At 34.3% G+C, this 15899-nt stretch overlaps 2 protein-coding genes across 3 annotated transcripts; both read right to left on the bottom strand.

Moving 5' to 3' along the window:
• Positions 1-540: 540 nt before the first annotated feature.
• LOC116006999 (transcription factor bHLH48-like) lies at positions 541-5937 on the bottom strand. Its single transcript, XM_031247551.1, has 7 exons — positions 4948-5937; positions 4724-4855; positions 4562-4627; positions 2550-2618; positions 1996-2067; positions 1123-1303; positions 541-1035 (listed from the first exon to the last, which is right to left on the bottom strand). Exons 1-7 carry the CDS (start codon positions 5458-5460, stop codon positions 998-1000), a joined length of 1071 nt encoding a protein of 356 aa, XP_031103411.1. The 5' UTR covers positions 5461-5937; the 3' UTR covers positions 541-997.
• A 7277-nt stretch (positions 5938-13214) lies between these two features.
• Positions 13215-15885, bottom strand: LOC116006408 (protein cornichon homolog 1). 2 transcript variants are annotated; one of them, XM_031246762.1, is made up of 4 exons: positions 15624-15882; positions 15214-15395; positions 14172-14294; positions 13215-13530 (listed from the first exon to the last, which is right to left on the bottom strand). In XM_031246762.1, exons 1-4 carry the CDS (start codon positions 15696-15698, stop codon positions 13440-13442), a joined length of 471 nt encoding a protein of 156 aa, XP_031102622.1. In that variant the 5' UTR covers positions 15699-15882; the 3' UTR covers positions 13215-13439. The 2 variants fall into 2 exon arrangements, with proteins under 2 accessions (XP_031102622.1, XP_031102621.1); XM_031246761.1 differs by lacking the exon at positions 13215-13530 and adding an exon at positions 13647-14086 and having other exon boundaries at positions 15624-15885.
• Positions 15886-15899: the final 14 nt, after the last annotated feature.

Here is a 15899-nt window from a genome sequence, read left to right as displayed (position 1 = left end):
ATTAAGTATATAACTTCAGTATCAAGAACTTGTGTCTAGTGACATCTGATTGCACTCTCATATAGAAAGAATGAGTTTGAACCTCATTAGAAGCGATATTTACTCTTTGTATTTCAGTAAGTTGATAAAGTAGTATATAACTTCAGTATCAAGAACTTGTGTCTAGTGACATCTGATTGCACTCTCATATAGAAAGAATGAGTTTGAACCTCATTAGAAGCGATATTTATATAGAAAGAATGAGTTTGAACCTCATTAGAAGCGATATTTACTCTTTGTATTTCAGTAAGTTGATAAAGTAGTGCGATATTTACTCTTTGTATTTCAGTAAGTTGATAAAGTAGTTACGAACAGATACTAAACATTGTAACAAAGCTAATATTACACCAATTCATTGATATTTTAACTTAACACTAATACCTCTTACACCAGATGCAATCGAAAAAGCTTTGAAAGAAGTTATAGATTTGTAAAAGTCGAAGCCTTTAGTATTCACTTTTGTGTTGCATTGGGCATGGGAAATGGGCAACAATAATCTGCTGTGAGGAAATAGTAAATTATAACAGAAAACAGACTTCCATAATCATATTTAATCAGTACTTGTAATCTGCAGCGATTCTGGTCTAATTCCCAAGTCTCAACTATGAATCAATACAATCAATCATTTCATGCACCCAATCAGATTGAATGACTCTCTCAAGTTGTTAGTATTCACAGAGATGCAAAACACCAGTGTATATTATATATATATATATCAAACATATATATATATATATATATATATATATATATATATATATGGGTATATATGTAATCAAGACTAGCAAGCAGTCATCCCTTCCGACGAGATAATACTAGGGTTTCCAGCTCGCTGCAATTTAGAGATCATGGAAACCCGATTTCCAGTTGTTGTGACCACCTCTCTCTACTTCCCTGCAATCTACTACGGCGTCATATATACATGCCTAACTACAGCCAAAAGCTTCGCGTTTTACCTTCATAGCTCCATCTTTAGCTGATTTGCATGCAAAGAAGCTGTGCCAATAAAGAATACAGAATTACTAGTGAGATTTGTCTGGAATACTTTGCTATCTAAGATAATGGTACTAGATTGGTATGCACCTGGATTTGTTGAGTCGTAAGTTAATAGTGAGTTCTCGTCTTCCCTACCCCACACAGGTCGATGAAGTCCATTGAAATGCCATAGCTGTTGATAAGGTTGCCTGTTTCCGTTGGCTTGTCCCTCGGGCCACATCGATGGCATGATCATGCCCGGAAAGTTACTTTCTACTGGGGAACCAGTCTGCAAATGTTCAGAATTAAACAATAGTTTGATCAATAAATGTTATACGCAAACAATAAATTACATGGAAATCAATAGAACCTATGCAGCTATGCACAGAGAAAAATCAGGTTATGTTATCATGCTTATAAGTTAAAACGCGGCACTAAACTCAATTACATTTGCAAGAAAGCTGATCTCCAGCATCTAGACAGAAACTGCAGGATGAAGCTCACTAGACATCCATCTCCAATTAAACGAGGATGGAAGGCTTTAAGTTTGTTGGGTAAAAACAACAGTCCTAGGCATGTTCACAAGTTGAATATAGTTACTCGTGATAATGTTTTACATCGATCTTTCCTGTATTGCGGTTTATGGATATAGGGACCCACGTATTCAGACTCTGACGGAAGGTTACTCCAAAGGCAAGCAACATTATGGGTATGGTGAGAGATATTCATATGAACATGTCAGTGTGTAAATGTTTACAGATGGCTGATGCAATAGGTGGTCCACAATTCACCTGATTGGTTAAAATAATTTTTGGTTGAGTGAGGGCAATAATGTTAGTGTAAACGATTTCCAGTGTGCTTATTGAAAATTGCAATATTAGCTAACATAGTGAAATATCATCACAAATGGTGGCGTTGATCTAATCTAAAATCGGGAGTTCTTAAATAGCTATTACAACTAAAGAGTTTCATCGTACTTACTTCAGCAGCAAAGAGAGTATCAACGTTAAAATCAATTCTTGGGTTAACAGCTGCAAGTCTCATTGATAAGAACTGTAGACAAATAAACATTCGATCAGGAAAAAATTTAAAGCAACAAGGCATTAAAAATACTATACGACCCAACAATCGTAAAGTTTAAATTTTATGAGCAGGATTACCAACAGGCAACAGCCACTTATCAAAAGAACGAAGAAATAAACACACTATAGCCTCAGATGATAGTAGGTTTGTAACAATGAGGCCTAACTTCAGGACGTTATATTCTTTTCCCGATTATTAGCATCAAATATCCCCCTATCCTCCATTTTGCATTACCACCAACCATCTATGATATACGAAACACCACCCACCTCCACTTCAACTCAAGGACTGTTATAGCATTACAGCAACTATACCATCTCTTGAAGAGTAACAACTATCGAAAAAATCACCAAAAATGAATACTTAAAGGCCTCATATTTCATCAATTTTGTATTTTAGTGAAGACACATTTCATCAATGATAAATTAGATGAATGGTCCGTTAAGTCTAACCTCCACTTGACGCTGTAGGTATTGGACATGGTTAATGATCTCATCCAGCACCATTGCAGTACCTGAAATCTGCAAAGGAAATGATCACGAAATTAGTAAGTTAGAAGGGAAATGGATTTATAGGCTTAAAAAGGAGCAATGACTTTCAGCAAGTTGAATGCCAACTACCGAAAGTACCGAGTGCCATCTAAATGAAAGAATTGTCCTAAAGACCTATTATAAAGGTCAGAGATGGTGTATACGACTCCCATGCATGGATTGTGGAAGAAAATGTATGCACCATAACCGGTTTCCAAGAATTTGATCCCAGGGATGAACACTTGGGTACTACACCAAGTTGATCCTTATTATGGAATGGCCACTACAAGCTTTTTTCAAGGTGGAGAAAGAATGGAATATACTTTAGCTGTGAACTATAGCTTATAAGGTTGAATTTGAATGTTAGCATAGTTTGAGACCTAGCAATAATTCACCAGGGAGATTCAGAACCACAAGCCACTACAGGATTCCTTCAACTAAGCTTTTACCAAAGTGAAACACTGTTCTACCTACTAAAGACAGATGGCTGTACTCTACACTATTTAGTTTACTATTTTTGAACAAGATTCTGCCCTACAAAATAGTGATGTTTTTACGCAAAGTACAATTCAAGCATCGAATTGTATTTTGACTATTTTCGCATTCTTGGAATAAGAACTAACATTAAATATCATTGCAGTTGATCAATGAAACCTTTCATTAAATATCAATGGACTTGAGAAATCATGTTGGTGCCTTAGCAATGGCTTGGATAGCATGCAATGATTATCTCTGTAGCATCGGGAAGCGTCCCTCTCTTTGCAAATGGTTTCACATAATAAAAAAGACTGAGGATAATAGAGGCAATAAAAGCATTATAGTCAATTAATCAAGGACTTCAGAGCAAATCAGATCGAAGAAAACGCTCATGTAGGCATAGTGTTAGTATTCTATAACTAGTTAGCAGCTAATCAAGAGAAGAAAAGCCCCTTCTAGGCATGCTGGCATGGGTTCTTCAATGTTGCCAAACTTCATACATAAGGTTTCTTTACGGGTACGACTACATTATCTCAGCGCACAATAAAATTCTAACTAAAACCAAACACATCTGTTTTTAAAATTAAATGTGTTATGAATATATATAATAAGAAAAACGAGTTTAATTCCATCTGTAGGTAGGATTGGGGCCCACACCCACAGTCACACATCTTATACACCAAAGAGTGTTTCCACAGGACCACAGAGTGAAATTTCTTCACACTTAACCTCCTTTTACATCTAATTTGAATGCCAACTAACAATATCTACAAGCAAGGTCTTCAAAATTCAAGAGCACTGGGCTACAGCTATTGCACCTATGTTTGACCAAATTTAAGAGCACGGCCTGACCAAAACCTGCTGTATCACCTAATGATATGGGCAAGAATCAATGATATGGATAACAGCCTGAGCCCCAAAGACTCGTCTAGATTAGTTGACTAATCCCTTTTCACCGAAACAATTCCCCATGATTTCTTTCAAATTCCTATAAAGATTATCTAATTCTACTATGTTTTACCAGATGAGAGACCTATTCAACCAAAAGGGGTTTACACTTTACATCGAGTAAGAAGTGTGAACAAGATGTCATATGTCACTGAATTGACAATAATGGCTTCCAAGATGACACAAAGCTGGGAATCCATGTAAAGCAAAAAGTTACTTAGGCGCTGGAACGGATATTAAACCTAAGACCTCTCAAGGAGTCGAGGTTCAAGCCTATGTTTACACTAATACATGACTATAACTCTATAAGCTCCTCAAGCAAAAAGTTGAAACATCAGCAAGAATGACAAGGAGACCTTTTCTATTGGTGCAAAAGCAATCAGCTTTTTTATTTCTTTATCTTGGCATAAAGTAACTGAAGTAGATTACGTGTTCGGTATGCAAGAGAATATCTAATTATTGAGAGCATTATGACATTGTTTAGTACTAATGAGGAATTGACAGCTCACCTTGTTACATCCTGGGACCAGCTCTTGTAACAGTTTCATTCTTGCATTAATCTTCTCTCTTCTAGCCTATACATAGACAAACACTATAATTAGCTGCTTAAACAACATTACTTAACCATAAATAACAACTTTGTTAGAGCTTAATCATGAGATTAGGATTACTCTCTCAGCTAAGCTATGGCTATCGGTGGCTTGGCCCCGGCGAGCTCGGACATGGACGTACGGACACTTGTCGTCGCCGTCTTCTGAGGTATTGTTCGCAGATTTCTTGTTCTTCTTGCTGGATTCTTTGACCTAATTTTCATCATCAAAATAGATGAGAATATGAGTTTTGATCATACAATTTCCGTTACTGAGAAGTGGAATTCGTTAGACTGTTAGATTACCTTTTTCTCCCTGTCCTTTCGCTTGGTTGATTTCTGATTCTGATTGACGGGGGGATTGGAAACGGCCGGAGAAGAGTTGGGGTTTGAATCCGAATCCAAGGGCTCCGGCTTCACGAAATTCGGTTTCCAGCTGGAATTCGAAGGAATCGAGCTCGTCTCCGGGGAATTCCCGGCGAATACCGAGAATTTCGAGGCTCGGTCAATCAGTGCTATGTCAGAAGGGAAAATCGGCGGCGGCGGAGGACAACGGGGATAGAAATTCCTCCGAGGTTCAATTTCCGGCACCTTAGTCGCCGGCAAATTCTCCGTCTCCGGCGAGTGAACCAGGAGCTCCACCGCCTGGTTCGCCGGGAGCTCCAGCAGTGCAGTGAACGAACTCCCTGTTTCCGGCGGCGGCACAGTCATCATTCCGTGAAGCCCCCCGTCGTCGCCGAATTGCTCCCCAACACCATTCTCTCCGTGCTCCGTTCCGCATATTACGGATCTAACCTCAGCACCTTCAATCGATTCCATTCCCAATCCTTCAATTCCCAAAACCACAATTCCCTTAATTCCTTAAACCCCGAAAACCTCCACTTCCTGAACCAATTCGACTTGAAGAAACTAACTATTAAAGAGAAACAGCTCCCCAGAAAGGAAATACAAAGACAATGAACCAGGAGACACAGAGAGAACAGGAGGTGAACTTTCTTTAACTATTATATTATCGTTATTATTATCATTGTCAGAAGCAGAAACTGCTTGGTACACAGAGCTTCAATGGCGGTCGGTCAAGTGCACATATATTTTTTCTGTTTTTATGTATGCTCCGAAAAGGGGCTTTCGATATTTCTTTTCTCTTGCATTAAAGATAGATAGATAAATATATATATGTATAGAGAGAGAGAGAGAGAGAGAGAGAGAGAGATGGTGAAAGCAACCAACGTTCTTTCTTTCTTCTCTGCGAATAGTTAATATGGGAGAGAAGAAGCTACCTACAGACTACAGTGATGTGAAACGGGTGGGGCCCCGATACGTACTCGCCCCGACACCGTTTCTATCAAATCGGATGATCCGTCATTTTCTTTGCATTTATATGCATATACCACCTCCCTTTTATTTTTATGGCATAAAATTCATTCATATAAAAAATGATACTCTAGTACTTTTCTTTTCTTTTCTTTTTTATACAATAAATTTAAGAAAAAAAATTATCAAATTGATCTCATAACAAGATCCCTTTATTAAAAAATGTTTCAAATTTCTCGATCAGCTTCGTACAAGGTAATTGGTCTCTTAATTCTAAAATTTTAATAAAGTCCTTTAAACTGGTAAAAATAATACATGTGTATAATGATGTTATAATCCTTATATTACATATTTAGCAAGTTATCGTTAAAATGGCGCTAACTAAACTAGCATGTTATAATGCTTAGGTGAATGTTGAGTGTATCATTTGTTATTTTATTTTTATATATTTTTTAAAATAGCCCTATGCTGAAAGTTAATAAAATAAATGATAGCAATTAATACTGTTAAACTAATCATTATTGTCATCTGTATGGCAATTGATACATTATCATTATCATACCAATAGTTTTTTTTTATGTGTAAAATTTCAATAAAAAAAATTTTAAATAACAAATATAAAGGATTTTAAAAGATTTTTCTATATGTGTACGGTCCTTATACCATGGACCATGGTCCACATTGCATTGTGGACGATGAGTTATGGCTGATACTGCATTTGTGTTGAACTGATACTGCAGTTGCGTTGAACGGATACTGCAGTTATGTTGAAAAGAACCTGCAGTTGCGCGGAACAGAGGTCATTTCATCCGTCTGTAAATGCAGTTATGTTGAACAGATACTGCAGTTGTGTTGAACAGATACTGCAGTTATGTTGAACGAATGAACGACCTCTGTTCCGCGTAACTGCAGTTTCCTTTCAACACAACTGCAGTATCTTTTCAACACAACTGCAGTATCCGTTCAACACAACTGCAGTATCAGTCATGATCACGGTCCACAATGCATTGTGGACCATGGTCCACCATATAATTTGCGATATGCGTACGCTACATACAGGCTGCGGAAAAAACGATTTCCAGCTCACTTTTCTTTTTCTTTTTCTTTTTTTAATGAAAAATTCACTACTACTATTTAAGCATGTGCACTATTATGTGAGGATATCCCCAAGATAAATTTTATTGTCCATAAATTACATAAAGAACATTAATCATGCTAGGAAGACCCTAAGCGATGTGCTCGATTGAAATGATATTAACAAAAATCAAATTTGTAATAATTAAATACGAAAATCATGTTTCATCTATCTAATCATTCCTTTATGAGTTTTTGGTTTCTCTCATTGCTGGAGTTAGTTTTGGGTACGTTTGATCAGGTCTTAGACATCAAACAACTTTCAAGTTCCTCCAACGAATTCAACTTCAAAATTGTAAAGCAGCATGTGAATCGAGTTTTCTGTAACATTGCTATGGAAGTTGTTTCTATATTTGACCGTAAGAAATATTTTATCATTCCATCAATCTTTATTATAAACATTTTAGCCTTTGATTAACTTCTTTATTTTTTAAAAGAAATTTAGAACTCAAACCTAGAATAAGTCACTACACAAGTTACTAGAAATAACAATAAAACTACCCTCAAAAAAACTAAATAACAATAAGACTCAAAAATTTTCTGGGACATTTTTGAATTTGAGAGGGAGCACAGACGACAGTGGGAGCAAAGAGGCAGAAGTTGCCCAGAATTTTGGTTTTTTGCAATCATGCAAAAAGGTTTTTTTTTTTTTTTTTTTTTTTTTAACCAAAAAAACAGCAATATATAATTGAATTAAATAAATAATAAAAATAATTGTGGGTTTAAAATTTTGGTAGAGAGTTGGTCAGTTATGCCAACTTAGACTAGTTTTTTCATTGTGATCTTTGCTGGTTAGAGTCACAATGCAGGTTTCAAGTAATTTTTTTATCTCTTAATTAAAGTAATTTTTTTGTCTCTAAAATGTCTACAAATTGACTTTTTAACCAAAAAAAAAAAAAAAACTATTTTAATTTGTAAATAATTGAGATACAAAAAAGTGATAATATGTATAATTAATAGACAAAAAAATATTATTTCCCAATAACTTATGGACGTAAATCAAAACTTTCCCACTTTTCCTTCAACTCTCTTTTATCAAAGGTTGGCAGATATATGTCATATTCTGTTGTTTCCAGCAGTCCCTCCATATATCTTTACATTAAAGTTCTGTTCTTCAATGTTATATGGAAAAAGAATATTAATATTGATATAAATTAAAGAGTCTTACGCTTATGCAAACCACATAGGAGAGATAAATCATACTGAAAAAATCATGTATAAATTTATATGGATCACATTTAACGTTATAAAATAAATCATTTAATACCGTTCCAATTACTGCATATATGATATTGTGTTTATAAAATATATTTATAATTATGAATAATTGATTATTGCAATTTAATTAGTACAAGCAAACATACTTGGTGGCTTAAGCTTCAAAGTTGTCTTTGGTGGACAAACGACAGAGGACATAAGTAACTTGATGAAATAATATATTTATAATTATGAATACAACAAGCTAGGTCCTTGATATATATGGATCATAAACAATGAATCTGGTACATGAATGTGATGAACAATGCCTACAAGGCTCTTACCAGATGAAATTATACAAGAAACTTAATAAATAAATAAATAAATAAATAAATAAATAAATAAATAAATAAATATATATATATATATATATATATATATATATATATATATATATATATATAACAACCTCTTATGTTCAACAACAATTAAATCAACACTCAATTCTATAACTACTTCAATCATATGAAAATATATTCTCTTTATTTTTCTTGTCTAATCTTTTACACGACCACTTTAGATACAATTTGAATTTTAGACATCAACTCAATCAATAAAGTTTGGACGCAAAGTTTAATTTTTATTTTCTCAAAATTCATTTAAACTATATTTTTTTTCAATTGGAGATTGAAGTTTGATAAACAATAATTGCTTGATTGAAATATCACAAAGTAGTGCGAACTATGCCACATCTTGTTATCATTTAGCTCCTCTCAAATGTGAGGAATAGATATGTCAAATATGTCATTCAATGTCCCAAGAGAATTATAAGGTTGGATATGTCATTCAATGTCTCAAGATAATTATAGGCTTGCCAACCCAATCACTAATTGAGGAAATGGATATATATATATATATATATATATATATATATGATTATTCAAGAATATCAAAACCATCACATCTTTTACATTGATAAATGTGCAGTTAATTTAAGCATATTTCATCCTATTATTATTATTATTATTATTATTATTATTATTATTATTATTATTATTACATATTGCATTAGTATATTGTAAGAGGTCAGTAGAGCTAAAAAAAATTGCATTAGTATTTATATCACATGGTCAGTATTATATTAATCCAGACAGATTATGATTGAATTATATTTAAAAAATAACAATTATATATGTGTGTGTGTTTGATTTTTTATTTTTTTTTGCGCAATAAGTAAAACTCACAACTACTATTTTTTTTGCACTGAGTAAATATTGTTATGTGTAATAGCTTGTAAACCACACATGAATGAGGTAAACTGCATTAAAAAATATCATGTGCGATGCATTTCAAAAATACGTTTTCTAGAATTAAATTCATAATTTGTAATAGGAGAATCATATTCCACACACTCAGTTACTTATGTGTATTTAAATTTTGTAAACAACTTAAGTTTTACATTTTAAAGAACATGAAAAGGAAAGGGAAAATGAAATATCTGGTGCAAAACTGTTTTTATTTATTTTTTAAATAAAATAAAATAAAATCCGTACATATAAATTATTTATTATTATTATTATTATTATTATTATTTCTTTGCCAGGGTGCACCCACACATCATTTTCAAGGGGTTGAACCACAAATTTCATGCCACATTTTATGAATTCTTGAAAGTTAATCAACATTAAAAATAATTTTCCTTAAAAAAAAAAACAAAAATAATTTTATATAGCCACCGTGGTGGACCGCAATCCACGTGCTCTTCACGTGTCTGTAGAATGGTCCTCTACATTAACATTTACTTCAAACTTCAATTGGAGTAATTCATCAAATGAATATTCTATGGGTGACTGTTGAATACTAGGAGGTTGCAATTATAAATTTTTTGTGAATTCATTTTGGAAGCAACTTGAGAACTATCGTGAACGGATTTGGAGTGTAAATTTGTTTATATCTATGGTGAAGTAAATTACTATATGGATTGAATGTCTGCATTTGTCCTGGATTTAGATTTTGGATTTTGAGGAACTTATGTCTATTTTTGGCCACAAATTCTATTGAGGATTGGGGTTGCATAATCGCGCTATATGTGAAATTAAGTTAATCTGAATTAAACCCACATGGGTAGTTTAACTGGTCACATGGGTGAAATTTGAAAAAAGATATTAAGGATCGAGTCTCACTAGTGACAGTGTGGGAGCAAGCGGAACACAAGTGTGCCCCATTGCTCACGCACGCGCGTGAGTAACATTGAAGCGCCCGAGTGCAACGTTTTGCATTTTTATTTTTTCAAATTTTTACTCTTTCCTAATCACACCTGCAAAAACTCCTTAAAATTTATGCCTATTGAAAATGCTCTAACTTGACAATTGTATCAGTGACACGTTAATCAAATATATTGTTAAGTCTATTGTTTTTTTTTTTTTTTTTTTTTTCAGTTAAAAAACAATTTTACTTTCCATTTATGGAGAAGCATCTATTCATTTACCACTGCTAGTCTACTACTAGTTCACTACCACGGTACCACCCACTAGGCACTAGCCACCTAGCTAGCACAAAACCATGAAACAAAAACATTGAGAAATACACGATATGAAATGGTGAGGTACACACACACACACACACACACACACATATATATATATATATATATATATATAATGTGCGTCTTTATAAATATTTTTAAAAATATACATAAATATAATTTTATTTTATTTTTTGAAAAAGAACATCTTCGAAAAATGAAATATATACACACTTACAAACTTTAATGCATCATAAATTGTAAGTCGCCACCGCCTATTCCAAACTTCTTAACTAATAGTCCACATCTACCACTTAATACTTTCACCTTCTGTCGCCAACCACCGTTTGCCACTGATACTCGCCGCCATAGCCATTAATCCATACCTTAATGCCAACAAATTAAAACATCAATCCTTTCGAACCTGTTGTCCACTCTTGTTGCTCCATACCTAATTAACCCACACTATTTCTACACCACTTCCAATTAAGCATGACTTTCAAACCATTCATTACTATTTAAACGTATTCACCAGATAAATTTAGTAAATCGAGAAGAGTTTAAGTTAAATTTCGTATATAAAAATTCAGTTGATTCACTAGTGTCTTTTGTATCAGATACAATCATGTATGTTATTTATATTATACGAGTATACTCATGCACTTTCTTGTACATACAATAATACATGGTACAACCAGACATACTATAAGTGATTATATTCGATGCAAATGGCACCATTATTAATTAACACTTTAATTTTTTATTTTTTATTTTTTTAGAAAAATGGTGATTAATACTTAATAGTTAAGGCCCATGGCCTACCAAGGAAACAGGAAAGACAACTCCAGACTAGCCCAAGGTTTTGGACAGCGACCCAACATTAGGCACTGGGATGGGGTTCAAGGTTCATATGGTCCTTCAAGTGGACATAATTGTCTCAATAAGTGGGCCCATTACAAAAGGCCACACTCTTGTAGAGCTCATTCCTAACCGAGTAATACTATACATGGGAGGCATTTTTAAAGAATATTTTTTTAAAAAAATTGAGGAAAAATAGTGTTTTATAGACTTCCAATCCAACTCCATATGGAATAACTTTCCAAAACTATTGTTGCCCATATATTAATTTGAATTTCTAACCTTATATCTTCTCCCAAAAGGTTGAATCTCCAACCCTAAGGGCCCCACACCCCGGTCCGACAAAACTTTTGAAAAGAATGTCTAATATTGTGAATCAGAGTCTATCATGCAATATGCGTATTGTGGACTATAATCCAAAATTGTCGTTGTCCATATTTACAGTTCTTGATTTTGTTTTTCTGTTTCTTTTCTCCACCATATTTTATCTTTTCTAATCGCACTTATAAAATCTTCTAAAAACCACACACTATTGAGGAAAGCCTAAGTAAGAAAGTTAGATGTCTGAATCCGGGTCGATGATGACCCGAATGGGCCATACTGACAATTATTTTCCAATTTTGACCTGCACGGCTGTGCTGTATCCTATTGTGTGTCGGGGTGTGTGTTAATTTCACTGTCAGACAATTGTAAGATAATGTGGGGCCCAAAACAACACATTTGTCGCTGTCACCGCTGCTGTTGGATCCTGGCCCAAATTACATATCAGACACTCTATGTTTTGTTCTCTCGTACAGGCCCAACCCACATTCCGGCCCACTATATGTTGCTCCAATTGTTATACCATGGATTGAGAGTTCATATTGTATTGTGAACCTTGATACAAAAATTATATACATTCCATTAACATATTATGTACTTACAATTAACAATTTTTAATGACTGACACATAATATGGTAACTACATGTACAGAAACTATCAACTATAAGTACAGAATGTATCAACTATAGATACAGAATCTGAAGGTTATGATCTATGGTATAAGTTGTCATGCTGCTCTCTACTCTCTATGACTCTATATAGACAAAAGAACTCACCTTGCCAAGGTTTTTTATTAATACAGTTTAATTCTCTTGTGTGGTTTGCGAACAAAGTTTACACAATGCATATCCTTGATGGATTTTCCTTATCATCCAAAGTAATAGAGTTCACCTTAGCTCAAGTTTGAAAAGATACTAATAGGTTTATCCAATGCACATCCTCCGATAATGATTAAATTTTTTTCATAGCCCAAAATAGTTTAGCTCACCTTAGCTCAATATTGGAAAGATATCTAACCCATTGGTTCCGAAGTGGTTGTTTTATGAGTTTATTTCACTTTTAATTTTTTTTTTAATAATATTACTTCGTATATTATTATTTTTACTCTGTATTTTGCAAGAGATATTAATTTAATCGAATTTTGAACAAATCCATTTTAAGAAATTTGGTCATCGACTGTCAATTCAATCAAAATGTTTATCGACTTCGCAAAAAACACAAATCTTGAAAATGTTAGTTTGGAAAATTCATCTTGAAAAGAATGGTCACACAAGACAAACATAGAGAATGCAAGCTGATATACTGTTTTTCTGCAGACTACAATTGATCAGTGGAAACTGAACTATGCTAGCTCAAATACTAGGATTTAAAGGTAGGTTTTTTTTTTTTTTTTTTTTTTTTTTTTTTTTTTGGAAAACATACCTAATGAAGATGGAACAGAACAGAACTTCATCTGAAAACAGGACTGCTGCTAAATACGCCAAAATGCAGATCTTCATGCTCGTCGTCGATTAGACATCTGATAACAGATATCACCAGCCTGCCAAACATTTGCCATTTGCAACGATAATGATGATGACGACGACGTTAGAGAGACAGACAGAGAGAGAATTCTAGGAACAACATGCAAAGTGCATCAAACAAAAACCATCGGGATTCACGGGAGAATCATAGAATTCCCTTCTAAACATTACATTTGACTGATGAAAAAGCGTTACAGCAGACAAAGATGTTTTTCATTGAATGATCGGTTGAGTTATAGTCCAAACTCACTCGTTACAGAAAGTTACCAAAAACCCATCGCTTCTAATCCCGGTTGCAACTAGCATGCACGAAAACTTTGGACCAATCGTATTTGTAAAACGAAAGATCACTAGCATGATATGCAATGTAGTTACCAAGAGTCATATAAAAACAGCATGGTTTGTTTGGTTCAAGAAATGGGAAGAAAAAAGGAGAGATTTTTGAAGTCTCGGTGGAATATGCATAAACAGTTGTGCTTCTAAAATTCAAGAACCGAGGAGCGAACATCTAAATCTTTGCTATTGGATCTGAGAACCGAAAGCACAGTAGAAAATGCCCCCGCATTGGAAAATCTATATCCAGAGCAAATAAAGCCTAACATTAGCCTAATCCAAAATATAAGCGCATAATTCCAGTAGATTTAAGTGCATAACTGACCTGACTATGACGACGATGAAAAAAATTAAATAGAACGCCAGCTTGGCAATCCGAAGTTTCTTCTCGAAATCAATGGCCCTGAACACTTCAGTCACATCAATGAGGTGCTGCCGTGACAAGAACCTGCAAATTTTTTCAAGTCAAAACTCAGCTTCAGAAAACCTGAGCAACCACATCAGAGCCTGTCAAATACTCTGTAATAACGATGCAGGTATGTAACAGTGCTATTTATCCATTCTTCCATTTCCAGAATTTCGAATAAATACATCAAACCTCTTGAAATCTTCCTTTAACCTTTATTTTCATATCATAGTGTCTACCATATAGGTCGCTAGTTTACCAAAAACGTGGGCGGAGGACAAAATTAAAGGAGTGGAACTAAATACTTTGAAACACAGCATTGAGAAAACCGAATTCACAGAGCCACAACATACTGATCATAGACAGGAACTGCAGATTATGAATACTGAACGAACATCATCATCAAAACGTCGGGGGAGGACAAAATTAGAGTGAAACTAAATGGTTTGAAACACAGCATTGAGAAAACCGAATTCACAGACTCACAAGTCACAACATACTCATCATAGACAGAAACAGCAGATTATGAATACTAAATGAACATTATCATCAAAACGTTTGGGGGAGGACAAAATTAAAGGAGTGGTGTTGAAAAATAAAGAGTTAGGTTTATCTATAGGGTTGTGTCTGTTTATGAATAGGTGTCAGTTTATGGATAGGTACTTACAGTTATGTATTTGTGTATATATATATGTGTATGTGTGTGTGTGTGTGTGTAGTCTTATATACATTTTCCATTCCTTGATTCTTCATTTTGCTTCTGGCGGGTGGTTGTTGTTCTCCACCTGCCAGGCCATTCCATCTTCCAAATTCAACAAGTGGAACTAAATGGTTTGAAACACAGCATTGAGAAAACCGAATTCACAGACTCACAACATACTCATCATAGACAGGAATGGCAGATTATGAATACTTAAGAAACATTATCATCAAGAGGAAAATGACAGGAAACCTTACTTACTTCTTCAAATTATAGTAAGTGGGAAGTACTGTGAGCAGGAACAAGAACCAATGCCCAGTCACAAGAAACAAAATGCAGAATACACCTTGCAACACATACTCTTTGAGAATCACATTGTTTATCCGAGACGACGATTCATAAGGGTTCATGTAATCCGCCTCCAAATCCGATAAACATACAATCTGCAGCAAACCATTCAAACTCAACCAGTTCAAAATAAACACAATTCATGAAGATGCTCAAATTAACATAAAATCCACAAAGCAGCAGCTCAAGATTTCTAAATTGATGAGCAAAACACAATTCATCAAAGAATTTGACAGCAATTCATTATCACTTTTGGAAAAAAAAAAAAAAAAAAAACTACTGCAACCAAACGGAAGACGAGAGAAAAGAGAAAAGAAGCGTACCTGATAGAGAATCAAGGCGATAAGGGCGATGTTCAAGAGGAAGAAGATTAGCCAGAGAATGGGTTCCCAAGCCATTGCCTTGCTTTTCTGAGTTTAATTATTAAAATTGTCTAATCTTTCCCAGAAAATTGAAAGCTTTTTTACATAAGCATACAGTTAGGCCAAAAACTTATCACCCTTTCCCTAATTAAACTTGCCCTAATTAACACAAAGGGTTTTACTTTTACAGGGTGATAGTGATAACTTGCCCAGTTGCTGCTGCGACTTTATAGACAG

This window comes from Ipomoea triloba, chromosome 15 (genome assembly GCF_003576645.1).
Source record: "Ipomoea triloba cultivar NCNSP0323 chromosome 15, ASM357664v1".
NCBI lineage: Eukaryota > Viridiplantae > Streptophyta > Magnoliopsida > Solanales > Convolvulaceae > Ipomoea > Ipomoea triloba.
Note: the sequence above shows the minus strand (reverse complement) of the source record. Positions and strands in the feature narration are given on the sequence as shown.